The sequence below is a fragment of the Sander lucioperca genome, chromosome 21 (genome assembly GCF_008315115.2).
Source record: "Sander lucioperca isolate FBNREF2018 chromosome 21, SLUC_FBN_1.2, whole genome shotgun sequence".
In the NCBI taxonomy this organism is placed as follows: Eukaryota; Metazoa; Chordata; class Actinopteri; order Perciformes; family Percidae; genus Sander; species Sander lucioperca.
This window is the reverse complement of record NC_050193.1, coordinates 21914854-21936714: the sequence shown is the minus strand read 5'-3', so window position 1 is coordinate 21936714 and position 21861 is coordinate 21914854. Positions and strand designations below refer to the sequence as shown.

The 21861-nt window shown below is 44.5% G+C and overlaps 1 protein-coding gene across 13 annotated transcripts in view; it reads left to right on the top strand.

Moving 5' to 3' along the window:
• The window catches only part of LOC116064006 (RNA binding protein fox-1 homolog 3-like), a 428560-nt gene that overhangs the window by 334715 nt on the left and 71984 nt on the right, over positions 1–21861 (top strand). The window contains exon 1 of one of the 13 annotated variants that reach the window (XM_031319067.2): positions 1802–2239. The exons of 11 other annotated variants lie outside the window; for them this stretch is intronic. In XM_031319067.2, coding sequence (XP_031174927.1) covers positions 2114–2239 — 126 coding nt within the window. In that variant the 5' untranslated portion in view covers positions 1802–2113. Of the gene's footprint in view, positions 1–1801; positions 2240–21861 lie in introns of those variants that run through there. One more of the 13 variants, XM_031319068.2, reaches the window with a different exon arrangement.

Genomic DNA, 21861 nt, shown 5'->3' with positions numbered 1-21861 from the left:
ATACAGCTGCTGACATGTCACATTAATTCGAAGAACGCTCGCTGGGATTGGCTGTGAGCAAAACGATACAAATAGTATTTTAATTCTAAATCTGGGTACAAAAAGGATACCTTGAAGGTATCGAGTCCTGATACCCAGCCCTACTGAAGATGCACATACAAGTTGCAGATCTTTGCAGAGAAGGGTGTTGGGTCACAGAAGAGAAGACCTCAACGACACGTAGTGCAGACCTGAGCTTCTAGCAAGCTGATTGGTTAACCCGATTCATGTCAAAAGGCAGGTTTGAAAACAAAAAAACTTTGTGCTCAAATACATATGAAAAAAAAAGAAAATGTCCCCGTTTGCTTACATCCAGCCTGCAGAAGCACATTCAAGCCTTAAGTTGATTTCCAACAACCTGTACAGCTGCGTTAATCTCATCCATGCTTGTCGCCTTTTTTCAGGCAATTTTCTGTTGCCATTATCCTGGCTCTGGCTCAGGAAGATAACATCCCCCTTCTTAATCCCGCCTAAAGAGCTCTGATTGTCTTAGTTGTTTTTTACCAACCGGGGGAAACAGCCATCAACCAGCACAACACTAGACCTTTTTGAATCGCTGAAAAAAATAGGCCACCCAAAAGATAGAAATCATCTTGTAAGGACCGAGTTGGATCTTTTGACTGGCACATTCTCGATCACTCTCCATCCATGCCTTCAATTCCTCCGGGCGCTCCTTGGTGGCATGTGATAGCGTCCTGCTCGAGGATCTAAGAACAGAGGGCATTATAGAGATTGTAAAGCACTTTGAGGCAAATGCGTGACTTTGGGCTTTATAAATATAAATTGTCTTGACTTGACCTGATTGTATTAAGAAAAATTGTAAGATCGAGAGTAAGCACACCTTGTCGTACCCTGGCGATGGCTCATGTTCCACCAATCTCTGCTGAGACACCAAGGTTTTGAAGCAAGGGTTGTGTTGGATAAGACTGAAGACAGATTTCTTGCATTTTTTCTACATCTTTAAGGTAATGGAGTCTCGATACCCCAACTGGCACCTATGATGTAACGAATCCATCTTGTGCATTCTCTTTGTCCGCTTCTTTTAAAGCGGTTTCAAACAGAATGAATCAAAAAGATACATTAAAAGGAAGCCCTGAGTTGTTTTGCCTGCACTGTTTAGCGTGCGCTACGGTACATGCTCGGCTGGATGCATATTACCAGCTCAGTAGACGCATGCAGGCAGATGAAGAAGGATGTCACTATCGGCCCTAATAACAAGATCTTTTGTTTTAATGCATTTTCCCCTGGATTCACAGATATGGCTGCTATACATGCTGTACAGTATGTGTCCTTGAGAGGCGGGAGAGAAGAGGGAGGTGGTGCTGGCCACCAAGGGGGTGTGTGTGTGTTTATGTATGTGTTTGCGGTGTGGGGGGGCCGCAATTAAAAGGCAGCATGCAGTGTCCCATGAGGCGCTAATGCCCAGGATCAGCTGTTCTAATGTCATTCACATCCCCTCTGTTATTCAGCCAGCCCCGTTTGATGTATGAATCCATTGGGGACTTCATCAGTAACCCCCCTCCCCTCCCTTATTGCTACCACCACCAACACCACCACTTTTATAACCCCACCCTAACCTACCCAACCCCCCCGTCGGCTCTACAACCCCTCCTCCTTGGCTTGCACAGAACCTCCCCTTCTCTGTCTGAATGCTTCTGTTGGCTTTTATTGCGCTCAAAGTAAACAGAGTCGCGCCAGGGATAGTGAGAGAGAGAGAGAGAGAGAGAGAGAGAGAGGAGAGACCCACAGAGACAGAGAGAGAGAGAGAGCGAGAGAGAGAGAGAGAGAGAGAGAGAGAGAGGAGAGAGACCCACAGAGAGAGAGAGAAAGAGAGTGCAATAGTGATAAAGGTTGAACATGCACATTGTCTGCGCACCGCTCGCCTCCCTACTACATCTTCAATAGAGACACAAAAGCCAGCGAAAAGGGGAAATTTAAAAGGCAAGAGGAAGCAGGAGAAAGGAAGTGATCCGAAGAAGCAGAGTGAGTGTGAGCAAGCGAGCCAGAGCGAGAGAGAGAGAAAGAGAGAGAGAGAGGAAGAAAGAGAGTCGAGCGAAAAGGATCTCCCTGCTAAATGCGCAAAGCGTCCCGTCACCCCACGCTGAGCTCCATGGCCAACTCCGGCTGCCTGCTGCTCTCCGGCTCCGGGATGCTACCACACTCGCTCCAGTGTCCCCCTGCCTTCCTCTACCTGCACGAGGTAAGACTGACTGAGCGAAAGCTCGCTTTTGTCGCCCTCGCACTCTCCCCCCCCCCCCCTCTCTCTCTCTCCCTCGCTCTCCATCCGTGCCTTTCATTCCTCCGTGCACTCCTCCGCGGCACGTGATAGCATCGCGCTCGCTTTGTGTTGTTGCCCTGAGTACTTTCACCCCCCTAACCCTTGACCCTCACCCTGCTTTTGTGGGGAAAAAAGGGAGACAGTAGGTGAAGGGGGGGGGGGAGGTCACCTCTTTAATTTTATCCTCTCGACCATCCTGTTCTTCATTTCCTCTTGTCTTCCTCTTCTCTCTCCCTCCCTCCCCTTTTTTGAGTGAAATAAAGCAGTGAATTAGCGGTTACTGTGACGCGGAGCCACGCAGTGTTTGTGTACATCAGTCACTTCATGACTCAATGTTTTGGGCAGTTTGTTGTGCTCATTCTTCCCATCACATCTCTGCTACAGAGATAAGGCTATTTTGCAGTTTTGCAAGTATAAGAAATTGCTTCTACTTCTTGACTTTTTCAATGCATACGGATGTCAACTTTTTCTGTAGCTGTCTGCTAATCATAACTCAGAAACCACCTAATTGATCTACATTGTGTATCTGTGCGGCGCCTGCATTTTTAATGTGTCACCTGATCTAAACCCTAGATCTGATCGAAATTGCAGAAAACTGATTTCAGCAGATTTAAACGTAAATAACCTGTTTCAGTTTCAACTCCTAAAATCTGGAAGCTAGAGCTGTGAGGCCTCTGGCATTCATTTAAATATAAAGAAATATACTCAGCTTGAGTGCATTTTAGTTTTATGATGTGAAAACGTATAGAAAACCTTTATTATATGTATTTTTCTTGTTTGTGTCATCTCCACTTATCACAGCTTTTGGCTTATCATTGTCAAAACATCCCTTTGATTTAAAGGATGTTTTACATGGTAAAATCACGCTGTTACAGATCAAAGAACATCCATAGATTTGCTTAAAATGCACATTACATTCTGACTTGTAAAATTCCAATGAAACTTTTTTTTTTTTTTTCAAAATGGCTCAATTTATGAAAAAGGCCACAGAGAGCACTTCAATCTCTCCCACACCCCTTCATTTTTCTAATGGTGATCACCATCCAAGTGACAACACTTTGAATAATTATACATCTCTGCAAATTAACATTGATTTCCCCCTTCTTCTTATTTTGTGTCCTCCTTCTTTGGAAATTGATTCCATCACTGATCCCCTTGTTTTGTAAAACCTGAAGACTGCAATTTTCTGAAGGGAGGTGAAAAAATCAACAACAAGGTGACTCTTAAGAGCCTGTGTGCCTGTCTATCTGCTGAATTATTCACACGTTTTAATTCAGCGAGTTGGGGACGGGAGTGCTGTTAGTGATGGGATGATGGGGGGGGGCGAGCGTCCAATTTAGTTTTTACTACCGGCTGCATGTGTTGCAATAAACGATGTGTGTTACTGCAGTGAAGGGGAAATAACGGTGAGGCTGCTCGCGATGGAAACATTCTCATTTTGAACCTACCTCCTCCCCTTTCTCCCCCACCATCATGGTAATGGCCCTCACCCCCTCCCACCCATCTGTCCAAAGCGGGCACACCCCGCCGGCCAGCCGGGGATTGGGGGGGGGGAGCTATGTGGACAACCAGGTGCCACCAAAACACACACTGTAGAGGAGCCAAGGCCTCCTCCAAAAACTGTAATTCTCATACTAAAATAATCCTCAAAAATAAAAAAGTACATTACACTTTTTGGCTTGTTGTGGGTAGGGGTGATACAGAGGATAATCTGTCACCTCAGGTTGAAACAATCATGACAATTTTCAAATTAATAATTTAAATAGATTATTTTTAAGTACCTTCAGCTTCATATTCATAATATTTTTTAGAGACAACTATATTTCATATCTTAAATGTCCATGTCAAGCTGTGAAAAGCTTCCTGAGCTCTTTTTCACAAGTAAAAATGTTAGCAAACTGAGTTTAGGTGTGTGTGTGTGTGTGTGTGTGTGTGTGTGTGTGTGTGTGTGTGTGTGTGTGTGTGTGTGGCCTTAGTAGGTTCCTTTTTAATGTCCAAGACAGAGCTGAAATTGAAACTTCCTGTGTGCTATTTTCACGAAACATCCCTTTTTGTTTCAAATCCCTTTAATGTATCAGCAGCTTTTGTTCTTTTCTTCTTTTTTTTTCCCTTTGCGGTAAATCCTCGCCCTGCAGCGCTGTGAGGGGAAACAACCCTCTGAATCACACTGTGGCCAGCGTCTTTCCCCCCCACCATCCCTTTCCCCCCCACATCACGCATCCTTCCTCCTCCCCAACCCCACCCCCACCACTCTCCTGCTTCTTCCTCCCCTCGCCACAGTGCAGGGCTACAGCGCCGGCTCGCGTGAGATGACAGCCAGAGAACAGAAGGGGGAATAGATTGAGGTGATAGCCTCTGCCTCACAGTTTGTTTGCATTTCAAATAAGACACTGTATTAAGTTGGGTTGCGAACAGCTTTGCTTATTATGTGTGAACATGGCGCCGCATGATATCACAGGAAGACAGGAGTTTATTACATAAAAGATTAGTGGAGCATACCTTGCCTTTATTTGTGTGCAGCAGTGTTTGGGTGTGTGTTCCCAGGCAGTTTGCTTTGATGCTCTTTGTAGTCGGCTGCTGCGCATATAAATCCCGGCTAAATGTTTGTTTTCATTAACACAAGGAGAGACTCCCTGCGGTGTGGTGGGAGAACTGTGGGCTTCTGATTACAAAAAAAAAGTGGCGGTATCACACCACCGCTGAAGGGCCGTCCCTCTTCTCGACACGGGGAGAGTTTCTCTACCACATGGGGTGCCGGCTTCATCCTTCCGCAGGATGATGTCACTTTTCTCCTAGCGTCAGTTTGTATTGTAGTGGCTCATTTCATGAGTTATGGCGCTGGATATTGAGGGAGTTATGAATTACAGTGTGGGGAGGCTTTTACGGGATGCAATGCTCACCGCTGTAGGCCCGTATTTAAGTATAAATATATTTATGGCACAAGCCGAAGCTGAAGGGGTAGCTCAGGTTTGCTCATGGTAGTTAGTAGCTGTCTTCAGAGCCATAAAAACATGGCATCTCATGGATTTTCTATTTACCAGGCACTGGGTGGGCATATGGCAATGCTCGTAAATGTAACTCTATTATCTAAGACGGTGCTGTTGGGTGGGAAACAGGGTGTTACTTATGTCTAAAGAGGAAAACGCAGCAGTTGTTATTGTCTTCATGTCACATCTCTCTCTCTGTCTTTGCCTCAGACTTATCTCGAGATCTCCCGTTTTCTAAAATTGCCTTCCTTTGATTTGTAATTGGATTTTTTGATCATGGCATTCCGCTGTGCTGATGTCTATTGTTATTGTTGCATCTATTGATTTCTTTTTTGTGGCTTCTTTGGTCGGCCTGTTTTGAATTTCCCCCTTAACTGTACACGGCTTCGGTATCGTTCTAAATGGTTAGGTCACCGAAGAGATGCGATCCTTTCTGTGTCGGTGGATCCTGAAAGGAATTGCCCGGGCTCTCTGGTTTCAGCGGCCTCCTCCTCCTCCTCCTTCTCCCCTTCCTACTCATGCTGATCTCTTTTCTACGACTGTACTGGAAGCGTTTCCCTCCCTCCTTACACACACACGCACACACACACACACACACACACACACACACACACTGATACATCTGGTTAAAGCTGAGGGATGCAGAGAGGAGAGGACTGGGAATACTCGTGACACACTTCCCCCTCGGTTCAGGCCTTGATCCTGCCTCCCAAAGCGCTGCTATTCACGGGGACTTTAGATATCGAAGGATTCAGGTTGCCGGTCTCGGGGGGACGGACTAATGCGAACCGCACAGAGACGGCTGCTTCCTGGGGGATAATTATTGTAGGCCAAGCTGTACTATTGACAGCTGTAAATGGAGATGGTGTCTGTGACTGGGGAGGTTTAATAGGTTTTTGTCCCTACATGGGCTCTCGTCAGGCCAGTGGCGGTGCATTGGAGATGAGTTTGAGAAATGAGCCGCAGCCTCGTTGGGCTTCAAATTGGACCGAGAGAGACCGCCACCTCCGCCATGGCATCTTCCTCCTAACCTCTCAGAAAAAGGGTTAACAGACAATAGTTGGTTCTGTTTCATTATATATTAGACTCTAAGTGTGCATACGCTGCCAGCATCTATAAAGAATACAGCTGGTGATATTCTATATTTTTCCTTTTGCCATCCTATCCCACTGAGAAGACCAAAACCAACAGTGAATGTATCTACTTACAAGTGTTGTGCCTGCATCACAGCCTTATCTATCTTCTTCCTCTGTGCCATAGAGCTCCATTGTTGTTAAAAAAAAGACATTGATAAACCACACTTCATTACCATGAACACACACACACTGTAGTTTATTTTGACTCAGTCCTACATACTCTTAGTCTGGCTCTGCCCTCCTACGTATTTTCATTTCCCTTCAGTACTACGTCTGGGTTTGCGGTATAGTCTTGGGTTTTCTCCAGCCAAATTTTTGGTGGTCCAATCAATAAACAGAGGGAGTGGCTGAGAACGATTACGTTGAGGCAGTGCGCTAGAGTTGTAGTTCCGTAATGGCGGCGGAGAAAGATGCGAGTTAAAGCCCGAGCAAAAACAATCTTTGCTGAGTTTTGTTGGTGGCCGTGATGTTGTGGCCCTCCTCCCCACGGGGTTCGGGAACAGTTAGATTTTCCAGCTCGCTCCGTTAGTGGTGAAGGAGTTGGCTAAGGCGAACGCTAGTGATTCTAAGCCGACGTCACGACCAAACGTTAGTTATCCGTAAAGTTATCCAGAGTGGCTCTGGGCAGATCCAATAGTTTTAAACTTTAACAGAGTACCCGCCTTCAAGGAATTTAACACTTGTCAATGGAGAGTGGCCAGACTGTCTGTACAAATGAAATGTACCAGAGTCTGGTAGGACCAGGCTAACATACTCTGTCCTTCCATAAATACTCACTAGAGCACCAAATGTGGATTAATCCACAGCAGAAAATAGTCCACAACAAATGCACTATTTCCTCCTGTTTAAGTAAATGTCACCAGCTGTTTTATGGAAAATTTAAAAATGTATTTGTGAGAAGACTTACATCTTCATAGGGAACCAATGGGCTTGGGGCTGAGTGCCACAGACGCGTCAGAGAGTATTGTTGCTTGTTGTTGTTTTTTGGACAATTGTTAACAAGAAGAAAACTATAGAAAACCACCAGCCTTGTACTTCATCCACTTTGATTCCAACCCAGATCTTAAGATTTAGGCATTTGTTACATCCGCTTTCACAAGCTATCCAATTTCCTTCTGTTGTGCTGTTATAGGTAAATGCCGTATTTGAAATATTTCTATTATATCATAGAGCAATGCCAGCTTTATTGTTTTTCAGTCAATTTAAGCAAGCACAATTCGCTCAGATTCAACCAGGCACAAATAAATAAAAAATAAAAACGTAAAACCCAATTTCATGGGTTCTGGAATATACCTCTCAATATGTTCTATGTTTTGGTGTGAAATCATTCAGAGTCTTTCTCTCACTGCCGTTCAGCTGTTTTGTCCCTTAAACAGCTGATTCATAGCGGCATAACAAAGGCGGAGGGACTGATTGAAATGTTTTCTCACTTCTTTCTGCCCCGGAGGAGAATTGTAAATCACAGCTCAGTCGTTTATTTTGAAATTTCATTTGGTGTGTGAGCGAGTGCTGCCTTGTTCTTTAGAGAGACTTCACATTCAGGCTGACTTGTGTGTTTTTTTTTCTTAAGGCTACCCACCGTCTTACTCCACTAGACCTTTGTAAATGGAACAAAATTAAATTTGTTCCCTCTATAGAAGAATGGCACAAACAGTGCAATAGATTACTAACCAACAAAGGTTTTTCACTGGGGGTCTGGCTGCATTTTTAATGCGAGCATACATATTTGAGCTTACATATGTATATTTATTTGTCTGCCTGTGAGAAATTCTTGTCATCTATAGGTGGATGCTTGCAGGGCTGTTGCACACATGGTGCCGTGCACTGCATCGATAAAAGTCTATTTACATTTTGCCAATAATGCTAAATATCCTGCGGTCATTAATGTTGAGCGTTAGCAAGGAGTGCTCCTGTCTATATTTTGGACCTATAGTGTCAGTGAATTAACATTCACGGTGCTGCTGCTGATGCTAATACACTCCACTTGTGGAAAACAAAGCTGCAGTTGCAGATGTCCTCACCTCACAATAATTACCAACCTTTTTTTCTTTAGTAGATGGCACATTTCTAATGAAGCTTTTAATTAACATTAGGGTCATCAAACATTTACTGCTGCTCATCACACAGAAAGGAAACAATATAACACTACAGGAGATTACCTGCTAATCTGTAGGGCTGGGAATCATTGGGACATGTTTGGTTAGTATGGGTGTTTTGACGTCTGCATTTCACTACTACTACTTGTGCTTTTTCTAGTAAAGCCTCTTTTTGATTTAACAAAAGAAGCCAACGTTCTCAAACGATAAATGTCTAAACTAAAAACATATAAGAACTTAAAAGTAAAATAATCTAAAATGTTGATTGAACTTGCAGATTAAAGACTAAATAAACAAGATTACAAAACTTTGACACATTGTTGGTCAGTGCCACAAATGTAGTAGGGTTGGATATCCAAAGCTGCAAAGGTTCAGATAAAGGCCGCTGGTTGCTAAGGGCGGTTGACACTCGCTGCTGTCAAATCTGCATTGCAGTGGCCTTACTTCCCACACAGGCCGTTTAATACAGCAGGAATGTCCGCTTGGTTTTGAAATCTCTGCTACTCGGTTCGCTTGAGCGCTCCTTTAGGCCAAACAGAGACAGTGAGCGAGTAGAGGGACTGGCGAGAGGGGAAAAGACAAGACACACGACACAACACCTCCCTGTCTTTACAGTGCCGGAGCTCTCACTACATCACACACACTTATACACACACACAGACACGCATACAGTTACAGGAGGATGAAGAAAGGGGGATAACCTCCCAGTAGAAACCGTTTGTAGCCTTTTTTTCCCTTATAATCGGTCCTGAGGTTTTTCTATTTCTGCAAATGGCACGCTAAAATGCTTAAGCAGCCAGACCAGCTTGAGTCCAATTATTTCTTTACTGCAGTATCTTAGCCAGCTGTGATTAGTATGTTTATAATGTAGTGTCACTCTCATACTGTCCTTCAAGCATTCTCCTCTCGGCGGGATCCTCTCAAATGAGACGTATTACCCTGTGTGCTGAGTTAACAGAGTGGCCGTACAAGTGAAAGCAAAAAAAAAAAGAAGAAAAAAAAATAGGAGCTATCACAAGCCATTAAAAGCACTGCACCTTTTTATCACCAGCGGCTTAATGGCAGTGGTGAACAGCGAAGCATTATTACTGCTTCTCCTTGTGCTCCTGCAAGCCTGCCTCCACTGCCAGAAGTCACGCTGCTGCTGCTGCTGCTGCTGCTGCTGACAAATAGATCTCCAGGCAAACACTGAAATTTTGTTTTTCAAAAGGTCATTATCTGTCTTCATCGGAGCAGCAGGCCTGTTGCATGGAAACCAAGTTTGAGGGAATTATTTACCCTACCAAACAGCCCTGAGAAGTTCCTTTTGCCTCGATCTCATTTAATTTTTTTAAAGGATGCAACCGTACAGCGTGTTTGACTACTAAGAGGCACCCTGGGTCACCCGCTGAAGAAGATCAATATTTGAACTACGCTGTTGTGGGTCAGCGTGGGTCAGCATGTACAGGCGTATAAAATTAAATGGGGCTTGAAATTGATTTCAAGTTCTCCTTGAAAAAAGTCTACAGGTATTCTGAAATGAAACCAAGAGAAGTGCCGCAGAGAGGGGATGACCTCCACCCAGGCAGATTCATAATTGTTTTTGATTCTCCAAATTAAATGAGCCTTTTTATTATTATTATTATTATTTCTATATTGCAGAGCTGGGGGTCCGAAATTGCCAGTTATGCCACGTTCGTTTTTAGAGACTTAAAGCAATATAAAGTAATGGCCACAATTCCCAGCACATCTCCGCTGGCTACTCCCTTTAACACTATGAAACAAATGATTACGGGATAGACTTGAAAGTAGAAAAATAGGGCCTTCGTTTTTAGTTAATCTCAGCTCTGTCTTACATGGACAACAAGAGAGGGGAAAAAATAGCAAAAGCTCAGACTTTGTTTCCTCGCGGGCAACCAAACAGGTATCGTACTGATTACTCTGCCTCTCTTTGGGTAATCTGTAAGAAAGGAGAGAAGCTCATGTAATTTGGCCCAAATCAGAGCCCTCCTCCTCCTCACTTTTCCTCTCCTCAGATGGAGGGTCTAAATAGCGTTGCTTTTTTCTCGCAGCACTTTGTTAGTGCAGCACGCCTCTGTGTTTTTCCAAAATCATCTATCAAGGTGAGATCTGTGGGAAAGAGCAGCGCCTCGGGCTTCCTCTCCGTGTGCTTATGAGGTTTTATTAGGTCCCACAGGACCACTGCTTTGGTGTGTGTTAAAAACAAATGGAACTTACAAATTACAGATTACAGCCTCCGCAGGCTCGCGCGTTGGCCTCTTGAGTGTGTGTTGCTGTGAGTGTGTTTGTGCAGAGACAGATGCAAGTGTGGCCAGTTGGTGAAGGAATGGCTTTGTGTGCGTTTGAGAGAGGTGGAGTATCACATGGATGTGTTTATGTCCGCCACTGCTGCACCTGCTGGCTAAGTAAATGAACCCAAATTGCAAAAATGAACGAATAAATAAATTCACTTAACCTGTAGTGTTATCTTGCCATCAACACTGTCTCCTAAAAAGTGTGTTTATATATAATAATAATAATGTAATTGCAAGAGCAAATATGTTTTTGAAATAAATGTTTCCTGAATAAGATTATTTATTTTTTTTACCAACATTGTGAGGAAACATGTTTAATTAACATTAGGGCTGGGTACCGAATTCAATACTTTTGAGGCACCAACTGAATTGCCTCCTTAGTACAGAGTATCCAAAAAAAATGCCTCGTCATTCAATACCAAATTTCAATACCTAAGGATTAAATCTCATCAGCGTCAGTGAGCCAATAAGCATGCAGCATGCTTCTACCAAGATCTAATATTGCTTGTGATTGGCTGTCTAACATTACACGTCGTAGAGGCAGGCAGGAAAACCTTAACTCATGTAGGAGGATTTGGGCCGTAATGTTGTAATTTCTTTTTGTTAAAATGGATTTTATAAAATTGGTATCGGGAAATGTGTCATGCAGGAACCGGTATCAAAGTTACGGTATTGGTATCGGTACCGATATCAAAATTTTTTGAACGACACCCAGCCCTATTTAACATACCTACACATTGACAAAATGTGCATTCGTCTGCATAACGTTCACTTGCAACACATTTAATGTGTATATCCGCTCCTGGCAACTAAAGTGTAGTTAGCGCAGGACGTGAGCATCACCATCTACCTCAACCACCTCCTAACCAATCCTGTGCAGTACAATAACTCAACACTGGAGGAAAAAATAAAATAAAAATAAAACCTTGCCGGTGAACATAATCCATGCAGCAATTATGTTTCCCCTCAAAACATATTTGGCAAACCATTCAGTAATGCACAGTATGAATGTACATTTTAGGAGACAGGTTCCTATCCATGCAGATATTTATGAGTCAGTGAAGGTGAACAGATTTTAGTTGTGGTGCCTCAACGGGAACAGTTGTTAGTGGAATTACTTTCCACTGAATGCATAGTCCCTGTGAGAACTCCTGACTACGAAACACATTGTTGCCGAAAAAGATATATTGCTACAGTAGGTGTCTTTTTTTTCCAATAAGTTGAGCACCACAAATTCAATTCCATTCCCCGTCATTGTGGTGGAGGCAGAAATCTCAAAAACTCTGCAAATCAAACCAGAACTAACTGCATGGTTAGAGACTACTAGAAGACAATGAGTCCCTTTAAACGGTAACGCACTGTCAAGGCTCAGCAGGGATGAGAATTTCCCATTGCCCACTCCTATTCATCCCCTTCCTTCTAATTTAATGACTCAGAATTGTAACTCCAACATTGTTATCATTCAGCAATAGGGAGTAATGAATAGCAATTAACGCTTTCAAAGGAGGGAGTAAAGCTTGAGAGACGTTGCTTTTCACCCAGAATTGTTGAAACAGCGCAGTAGTGGGAGATACTGTCATGCAGAGAAAGGGGCTAATTTATACGTCCAGCTGTTTTGGGTAAATAACTTTTTTTCTTCTTCCTGTCATACAGACTGCTATCAGCGCAAACACAAGTAATCATTCTAATATCCAACACTTTCTGGCTTCCTCAATGAACTGTAATAAACTGTAATAAATTACTCTGCACATTTTGTCCAATGATTGCTCTTTCTGGTGCCGGGAGAGGAAGTGCTAATTAACTGGATATGAATGAAATTCTAGGACAGCGTGGTATCAACGGCAGGGAGACAAATGCGATTTAGTTCTGTCGCGAGTGAGTGGAAAATGTCTGTGTAAACAGGAGGTTGTTGCGGCGGAGCGCTTTTTCTCTGTGTGCTTACATTTCATGGGTGAGAATCCAATCTCACAGGGCAGCATGTGCGGACTGCCCTCTCTGATACATTCCACCGTCCTCCACCTACTCTATGATAGCGCTCTAAAAGCTCCCCCAAATCTCTTCACACACACTCACGTACACTCCCACTGACACAAGGAAACACAAACACATATTTCAAAAGGTAAAAGTCATTGTGTAGCTGAGGAGCCGCACCAGCTGAGGTAAAAATATAAGCAGCGTATTGCCTGGCAATTTGACTCATCTTCCATTTAACCAATTTCCGACCGATACTCGATTTCACGCAACATAAACAGAGAAAATTCTAATTGTCACACTTGTCCTCTCCTCTACTCTACTTTTGCATATTCTCTGGCCACTTTTACCAGGATGTAGTGGGTACTTGAGACCACAGCCTCCTCATCCAGACTCACTTATTTCACTTACTGTCCCTTTTTGCCTCTTCTCGCTTTTTCATCTGTGGCTGCAGTGGCCGGCTTTTATCTATGGGTTTGGGCAGTTTTGGAGAGAATTACGGTGACAGAGCCATGGAAATGATAGGTCGGCAGTGAGATATCGCTGCCTCATAAATTCTACATGGCTCAAGATAATTTACGAGGGGGGTTTGTGTGCGTAAGACAGACAGTGTTCCATGGTATCCATCCACTCCGTAGCCTCCATTCACTTCAGACCCTGCAAGTGCGGTCGATTTATCGAAACTGAATTTGTTTTCACATTTGTTCTTTTCATTACCAAAGCATCACTTTGAATGATTATGATACTTTTTTTTCACCCTTTATTTTTTGCTCAGAATATGCCTGGATATTATTTGTTCTGTCAGGATTATTACAGATAAAAGAGCAAACTAATAGATCTTGCGCGGCGTGTCTACTACTTTACGAGAGGCCTTCACGATGAGGTATTTCACCATCAGCAAAGGTCATCAGCTCCCCTGATTGTGCTGTATGAGCATGAGGCCAGGCCAAAAGGCAAGACGGCTCTGACATTGGTAATCATTCTTCATGCATATTTCTGTTTGAGGGAGAATAGCACTCTGTATGCTAAACTCCTGTAGGAAACTTTTATCCCTCCAAGAAATAAAGATAGCCTCTTTGGATCAGTTTCTGACGTCAGTTTTTTATTTTTTTCAGCATTACTACAGTAAAGAGTTTTTTTCTGAAAGTTTCAAAAGCATTGATATTGTTCCTCAGAGGAGAATTGGATTATCTTGACTTATTTTTCTTACTTATTTAGTTTGCATTGTTCGTGTTCTCTCTCTGTATACACTGTCTCTCTGTGCTTTTATTTATTTATTTTTTTTTCTTGACTTGAAGGTCTGAATTTACTCCTCTACGTTACAGGCTGATTCGATGAGAAGAGGCAGCCCTAGGGCAATAGAAGTTTACAACTCAGTTAGCACTGGGCTCTGTGTCTCTATCCAGTTAGGTTTTAGGCCTTTATTTTTGGTTGCAGCGGTGCCTCTAGTCTCTACTCCCTGCAAGGCCTTTTTCAATAACACTTCGCACTTCCACCATGTCGATTTACAAAATGGATGTCTTTGCAGGGAGAAACACCCCTTAAGGGACCGAGCATGGAGTCTGGTGGGTGCAGTGCAGTACAGTTTGTACCCCGGTGGCTTTAAAGAATCACTCACTTGATCTTCATGTAAGACGTTTGCTGGGGGGGGGGGGTGTTTGTGTTTGAAGAATACTCTATAGGTTTTTCCAATCAGTGGCAGTATTCCCAACACAACTCTGATGTCAGCACACCTGCTTATTGCTGTGGCATACCTGTGTCGTTTTAACTAGACAAGATGCACAATGGAAGCAGACAAGGCTCTTTCACAGGGGAGTTAATCTAATCTACTCCCGCTCAACTTGGACATTGGCTGTCACTGACACGCCGGCGTCGTCTCCAATAAAACAGGTGAAGGCAGAGCACGTCGACTGCGGCTCTGCAGGTAACTGGGGCTGGCACTCTGCTGGGCTTTCATGTTAACCCTCTCTGGGCCCCGTCCAATCATTATACATGAGCGCTCATTCTCAATTTGGGCTCCTCTTCCGATGAGTTATCTTTGCTGTCGTCTCATGTCAGAGTACCGACCGTGATGCCACTGACAGGATAGCTTTCCAAAAATATGTATAAACTCGTTGTTGCATTGTAGTTTTGTCAGGGGCTTTGGGATTTTTTAAAAATCCACCACAAGGCAGATGTTAACATACCTTCTCTTTCTTCTCTCCATGCTCACTCTGTCTGTCTGTCTGTCTGTGTTTGTGTGTGTGTGTGTGTGTGTGTGTGTGTGTGTGTGTGTGTGTGTGTGTGTGTGTGTGTGTGTGTGTGTGTGTGTGTGTGTGTGTGTGTGTGTGTGTGTGTGTGTGCGCGCGCGCGCGCATCATGTGCACACAGGTGACGAATCAGTAATTCAAGAGCTCAGCAGCAGGTTATTTCCTCTGAACCGGGGCCCTTATTTAATGGTAATTGTAGCAATTAGCATTTGAATGAGGTAAGAATTGGATAATAGAACTAAGATAAATATTGACGTTAATTCACATTTGAGAACGTGTGTGTGTGTGTGTGTGTGTGTGTGTGTGTGTGTGTGTGTGTGTTGGGGCTGTACAAGTTGCTGTAAATGTATCCTGAACTCTCATTTGCATGCATTAACGCAGGGGCAATTGCAACCTCAAAAAACATCAATGCTGCTGACGTTAAAAAAAAATCAATTGCTCTTCGAAGGCCACTATATCACATGAGGAGAAAATGGACCCGGGCCTGTAGAGGTGTTTTCAACTTTCCTCCACCTGCCTTTATTTACTTTGGTGTCTAAACCAGTAACCAGCTGCTGAGAAGGTTAAATGACATCCATCAACTGTCAGACAGCTGACCTGGGGATGAGGCTTTTCATTTTGACTTTGTAATAACTGCAGCTTCGCTCACAAAATGAGACGGATGACCTTGCGTGGTCCCCAAAGCTCTCTCATTGCAGGTATATAACAGGTGATGGGACTGTCATTTTCTCCGCAGAGACGTGGTGGTAGTTCTCTTGTTGGAGGGGTAAGGAAGGAAGGCGATGAGGTGCGGAGAGAGAGAGATGGTGGCCTGTTTCTGACGACCGTTGGCTCAAAAAGCAGAAGTGACCCTGCGTAGCTGATGCTAGGAGCTAGCCGGGGTCTTGGTGGACTGCTGTGACTGAGCAGTTGTTGGTGTGGAAGTTAAAAAAAAACGCTCTCCCGGAAGGCGCCTGCCATCTGGACATCGGCCCATGTCTGCAAATCAGCAATGTGCAGCCGACGGGCCATCTCTACCCCCTTTGCACATGCTCGTACCGAACATTACGATCGTACGCCCACTCGAAAATATACGCCAACATTCACATCAGCCACCCCCGTCCTCTCACACCCCTCCTTCTTCCCCCGTCTGCTGTTTTTGAAAGAAAAATGTGAGAGAGGAGAAAAAAGCGAGGGAAAGAGTGCAATGCCAGGGGCGGGCGGTGGAGAAAACCTCATTTCTTCCGGCGTGCTGCAGCGAGTGGGTTATTGAGGTGGCTGTAATTTGATAAGGAGAGGAAACTCAATGGACTGTGAGCAAGTCAGCAGTTTGAGGCCAGTCACATTTCTGATGTGGTGTGGAGGTGGCGGTGGTGATAGTGGAAGGAGGGACGGAGGGGGGAGTTAGAGAGGAAGTGAGGGAGACGGCCAGGGCAAAAGAAAAAAAAAAGAAAAAGGGATTGAGATAGAGAGGAGAGCGGGCTTTCCTGACATTGGAGGCCTTTCCTCTCCGCCATGGGAACAGAGAGGAAAGGAGGAGCACTTATCCCACTCAGGTCCAATTGTCTCTCGGACAGAGCCAGAGGCACATTCCCAGGCAGATGGCCCATATACAGCGGCCTGATCACTTCTAATCTGGAGATCTCTCTCTCTCTCTCTCTCTCTCTCTCTCTCTCTCTCTCTCTCTCTCTCTCTCCCCCCCCCCCATCCCTTCTAATTCAAAGTACACACCTTTATCCCTACCTTTCTCTCCGTGCTCTGAATTTCCACTCTCCTCAGAAAGTCACTTTTTGTTGTTGTGGCTGTTTCTCGCTCGCTAGATAAGAGACACAAGTGTGATCAGCGGAACCTTTGAAGTTCCCATAAATAATCGGGCAGCGTGGCCTACTCCGGAGCCCTCAGCTTCCAGTTCAGATCAAAGATTAGCCTCACGTCGGCCCCAGCCCTGGAATAAAGCACTTTATTGAATTCCAAAAGCTGGGCAAGCAGGCCCCTTTCTCTCTCACCGCAGGTCCCTCGTCAGACACAAGGCCCGAAGACTTTCACACGCAGCCTATCGAGCTGTTTGTACTCCCAGGATCCACAAGAAAGAGAAAACAAGAAAGCCTGAACAATGCTGACTTTTTAATCAACACCACGTTCAGAGGCAATCAGCAAGCAAGGCCTGATGTCTGAGAAACCTCTTTGTGGAAGAAAAAATAGGACAGGGGGATTTTTGAAGTTACTGTTAAACAGGCTGTAAAATGCTCCCTCAGACCTGCAGGGCATTTGGATCTGGCAAGTCCATGCAGGCAGTCAGGGCTGTTCACACATGAGCAGGCTCTCTCATCTGGCTGAGGGCGAAGTCAATCTGGGGCCCGGTGTTTGAGAATGGCAGCCCAGCATTCAAAAGGTCGGCACTGGGCTTCTCTGGCTCGTGGTCACACTTCTATCTGGGCACGTTGTTGGACTACACTCCAGGTTAGAAAAACTGGCCTGTGCTGATTCTCCAATGCCCGACTAAAATGAACGCCGCCAGCATTTAGATGTCTGAAGAACTAAAGGGTAGGCTGGTTTGTTGTTAGTTGGTTAAAGACAGGGCTCACTGAGCCTTTTGTGAGGGATGAAAAACGATGTCCCTCTGCATGCTAGACTGCTCTGAGGAAGGAAATGGCTGATGAGTGTGGGGGGGTTGCAGCTCCCTCCAAAACCCTCAGGAATTATCTTCCTTTATGTACCTCCCACTCACCACCTTTTCAATAAGTCTCCTGTACCACTCAACACCAAGAGTTACTGTCAAGACTTTACAGGGCTACAGAAGCATCAACAACACTGTGTAAAACATTAACAGGCCTGTTTAATATCCCCATCCTCCATCGCTACAGCTCTCCTAACATTGCACATTTTTTGACAATAGGTAATACTCAAATCTCTCTTCCAGAGCCTAAATCCCCATAAAAACACATCTCATCATGGCAGCTGTATTCTCTGGGGATTTGATGTTTATGTCATGAAAAGCCATACTGTGCAAGCACATTGAAGCACCCACGCACAGATTAGGCCGGTCACACTAGCTCTCTCTCATTTTTTTTTTTTTTGTCTTTATTTTTTTTTTTTTTCCCCCTTTAGAATTATACTTGATAAACAGCTGAGGATTTTACCGAGGGGAGCGATTTTACTAGCGGGGGGAAAAAAAAGTAATGATAACAATAAAAAGACAAACCTCATCACTGCAAGATGAAAACTGTTTCAGCCTGAGAAAGCCTTTTAAAGGGGCACGCTATAGAGGGAGGCTGACCGAGCCAAAGACAAGATGAAAAATAATTCTGTCAGCAGACACTTTCTCCCTACATCACCCCATTGCACTCCTAATTGACAAATGATGTCCATTCATTTCATCAAGGTCAGCGTACAATTAAAACATTCATGATTTATCAACCAATGAACAGAAACCAAAATCAGCAGGGATTGCAGGCAACAAACCTTGATGTTTGATGACTTGAAAACACACACACACACACACACACACACACACACACAGTGTGGGGGTGTGTGACCTGAGCAGCTCACTGGCGGTATCAAATGACTCTCAGTCCAGAGTGACACTCTCCCAAGTGTGTGGACACTGGAGGTGATGAGTTATCAGACACACAGGATACATCTCTGTCACATCTCTGACAGCCAGTCTATATTTCAATATATGCTAATGTTTGTGTTTGCAGCAAGATTAGAAAAGATATTAGTTTCTTGAAATATTGCAAATCAATATTTGGTAACAAATACTTAGTTTTTTTTACTTCATATTCTTGACATATTTGTTCTCTTTAGCAAATGTATAGTTTTTTTTTTTTTTTTTTTTTTACAAATTATCTCTGCACTAAATTCCATTAGCGTTGCAGAAATGATTTTAAATTTTTATTTTGCTTTACTTTCCCATGTTGGTCACGTTTTCCCCCACATTTTTTTCTTCTTCACGCAAGCGAGATAACTACCACATTTTTAATCTCAGAAATTAAAAGGAGCATATGTGCTCCATGATATGAGATAAAGCAGTCCCATATCCAGTATAACACTAAATTAAACATACAGGCAGCTATTAAAATGAAGACCCATGCCAGGCCAGTAAGTCATGCTACAGCCTCTTGTAATTGTGCGTGCGCTTTTGGGTGGATTTCCAGCTTCTGAATCTGCATTACCTTTGCATATGAATTAAAAAGGTCATTACAAAGTCTCCTTTTTGATGTCTGAGTGATAAATAATATATATAAGCTTTTTCAAGATATGCTCTTTCAAGTCCTATCAGCGGATCTTCTCTTAATATATACGCTACATTACTGTGCATGCACACCCTTTGGTGCACATCCCCCCATGCATACTCTAGATGTATGTTAATGACTTTAATGGGCTGTTCTGTTTCCATTTAATCAGAATCTAAGTTCTGGGATACAACTGTGTGCTCAGTGGTGTTGAGGCTTCGTGTTCAGGCCCAGCTGAACATCGCTGCTGTCTGCCTGCTTCAAACCCGCGCACCCAGCTTCCAGAGACCAAGACGCTTGCTTGATTGCACTCTGCGTGTGTGTGTGTGTGTGTGTGTGTGTGTGTGTGTGTGTGTGTGTGTGCGTAGAGAAAGAGGTGTCAGGTGTAGTTTAATGTTCTTAAAAGAGAAATCTCAGTGTGAGAGAATGAAATATGAGAACCATGCTTGATGTGATGCGACTGCAGTCTTACAGCTTTCACCTCAGATGCTTTTGCCTCCTCGCTGCTTCAGTGAAGACTTGATAATGGGGCTTGCAGAGCCTTTCCAACTTCCGTCCTTCAATAAATACTATGGTTTTTATGGGGCAGAAAAAAAAGAACAAAAGGGATCAACAGGAATGCATTTGGCTGATTTCCTTATCAACTGTAATGACTTGCCTCACATTTCAGCGTTTACTTCTGTTCTTCTCTCTCTCCGTTCCCCTGCCTCCCCTCTATCCTCCCTGTGGTGTCTCTTTGGCATTCCCTCCCCACTCCAGAGCAGCCCATCTAACTGAACCTGATACTGAGATTTGTGCGGCTAATTCCCTGCACTCACACGGCTCAGTGTGGTGTCATAATTGGCACACCATTGATTTATGTCTCTTCTTACAGCGCCCTGAATGGCTGATGAGTCGAGCTTCCTGTCATAATAGGCCTTGTCCAGGCCTCTCACTGCTCGGCTGCTCACCACACTCCTTCCTGTCCTCCGCTATTTGTTGTGGCTGAAACTATGTTAATTCCCTTTTTACACGGGGACAACATGGGACAAGTGCTCGCATTTTACCTTGTAGCTAATAACATTCGGTCCGTTTCAAATCATTATGGGCTTTGAAACCACATTGTTCAAACTCTGCTGGCCAGTGCAATTTTCTTGTAATGCGATGCAAGACTATACTAGAGGTTAATGGCTTGAGTGTGTTGTTTTGTTCATTTGAATAATCTTTATCAGGCTGACCCATGTAAGGGCCAGAGAGGGATTTTGTAGTGCGCTTTTTTTCTCATAGAGGCAACCAGCGGGGGACTATGGCGCCCGCCTGGAGCTGGGCTCTCCCGAGGGACTGCTGTAATCTCGTCTCACAGTAGGGAATGGAGAGAGGAGGTGGAGAAGAGGGCTGCAGCCCTGGGGAGTCCCTGGCTCCAGCAAAAGCACTTGCTCCATCTTCCCACCTTACGCTGCGCTGCCAAAATGCTAAAAGTAAGCAGTAAAGATGCTCTAGTCATCACAAGCGCTCCCTTGCAAGCTCTGCCCTCATTGATTTGTTTGTTGGATCTGATGAGGAAGGAAGTGTGCTTGATGAAAAGAAGAAGTTGTCCATGGTTTCTGCTAGGTGTCGATACATTTTTGAACATATTTGTGACATGCCTTTACGGTCTGTTTGGCATTTCCCAACATGACCTGATGCATTGTACACTGTGTGCATTGTCAGAATAGCACAATAGGATATTCTGCCTTTATTTAATTTTTTCAAGTGTCAGTCGGCTGGCTTTGAGAGATCAGATACCATCACGAAGGCAGTAGATACATTGAGACAGGGCACGGCGAGCGATGAAGCCGAGTCGAGGGTCGGCCAGGTTAGCAGTGCCAAGCTGCAGAGCGAGCAAAGCTAAGTTCAGTGGAGGGCTTCAGCCCCGGGCGTGGCCCTGCCTCTTCAAACGCCCTGCGTGCACGGAGCTGCCGATCGGACAGGCGGGGCTCAGCCCAGATGAGCTGTCAGGCAGGCAGGAGTCAGGGCATCCATGGGAGGCTATGTGAGAACAGCAGCACGTGGCTAGGAAGGGAGGAAAACAGCGTGGAAGGAGAGGGGGGTAGGGAGGGAAGGCAGAAAACCCCCAGACCTTGTGTTTCTAAAGCCCAGCTCATACATTGCTAATGCCTGGAGTAATATGGGTTCATTCATAATGGATAACCCCTTGGCCTCTTCTTCCAAAGTATATCATGCACACTGTAAAGAGGTTAAAGATTGGGTTGTGTTTGCCAGGAATGTGGCGTCCACTTCTGGCCCATGCATTAGCGTATGCTACTGTTGTGAATGTGGGATGCAGGGAGGGTCCACTGCATAACAGGCCCAGAGGCCTGGGGGTCCTGGTATACAGACAGAGAAGATTCCTCAACTCACTCACTGCGTTTTGAGAATTGAGTCAGTTCTAGCCTGTCATGTTCTGTTTCTAGCTTGAGTTTGAGTTTTTATGTTACGTATGGCTGCCATAATATTAGTGTGAATGAGCCAGAAGGGATTAAAAGGGTGGGTAGGCCTTTTATATCATAATACCCTGATGACAGTATCACTGGGTTTGCATTGTGTTGTGCCGCAGACAGGGAGGCTGTGTGGCTGTC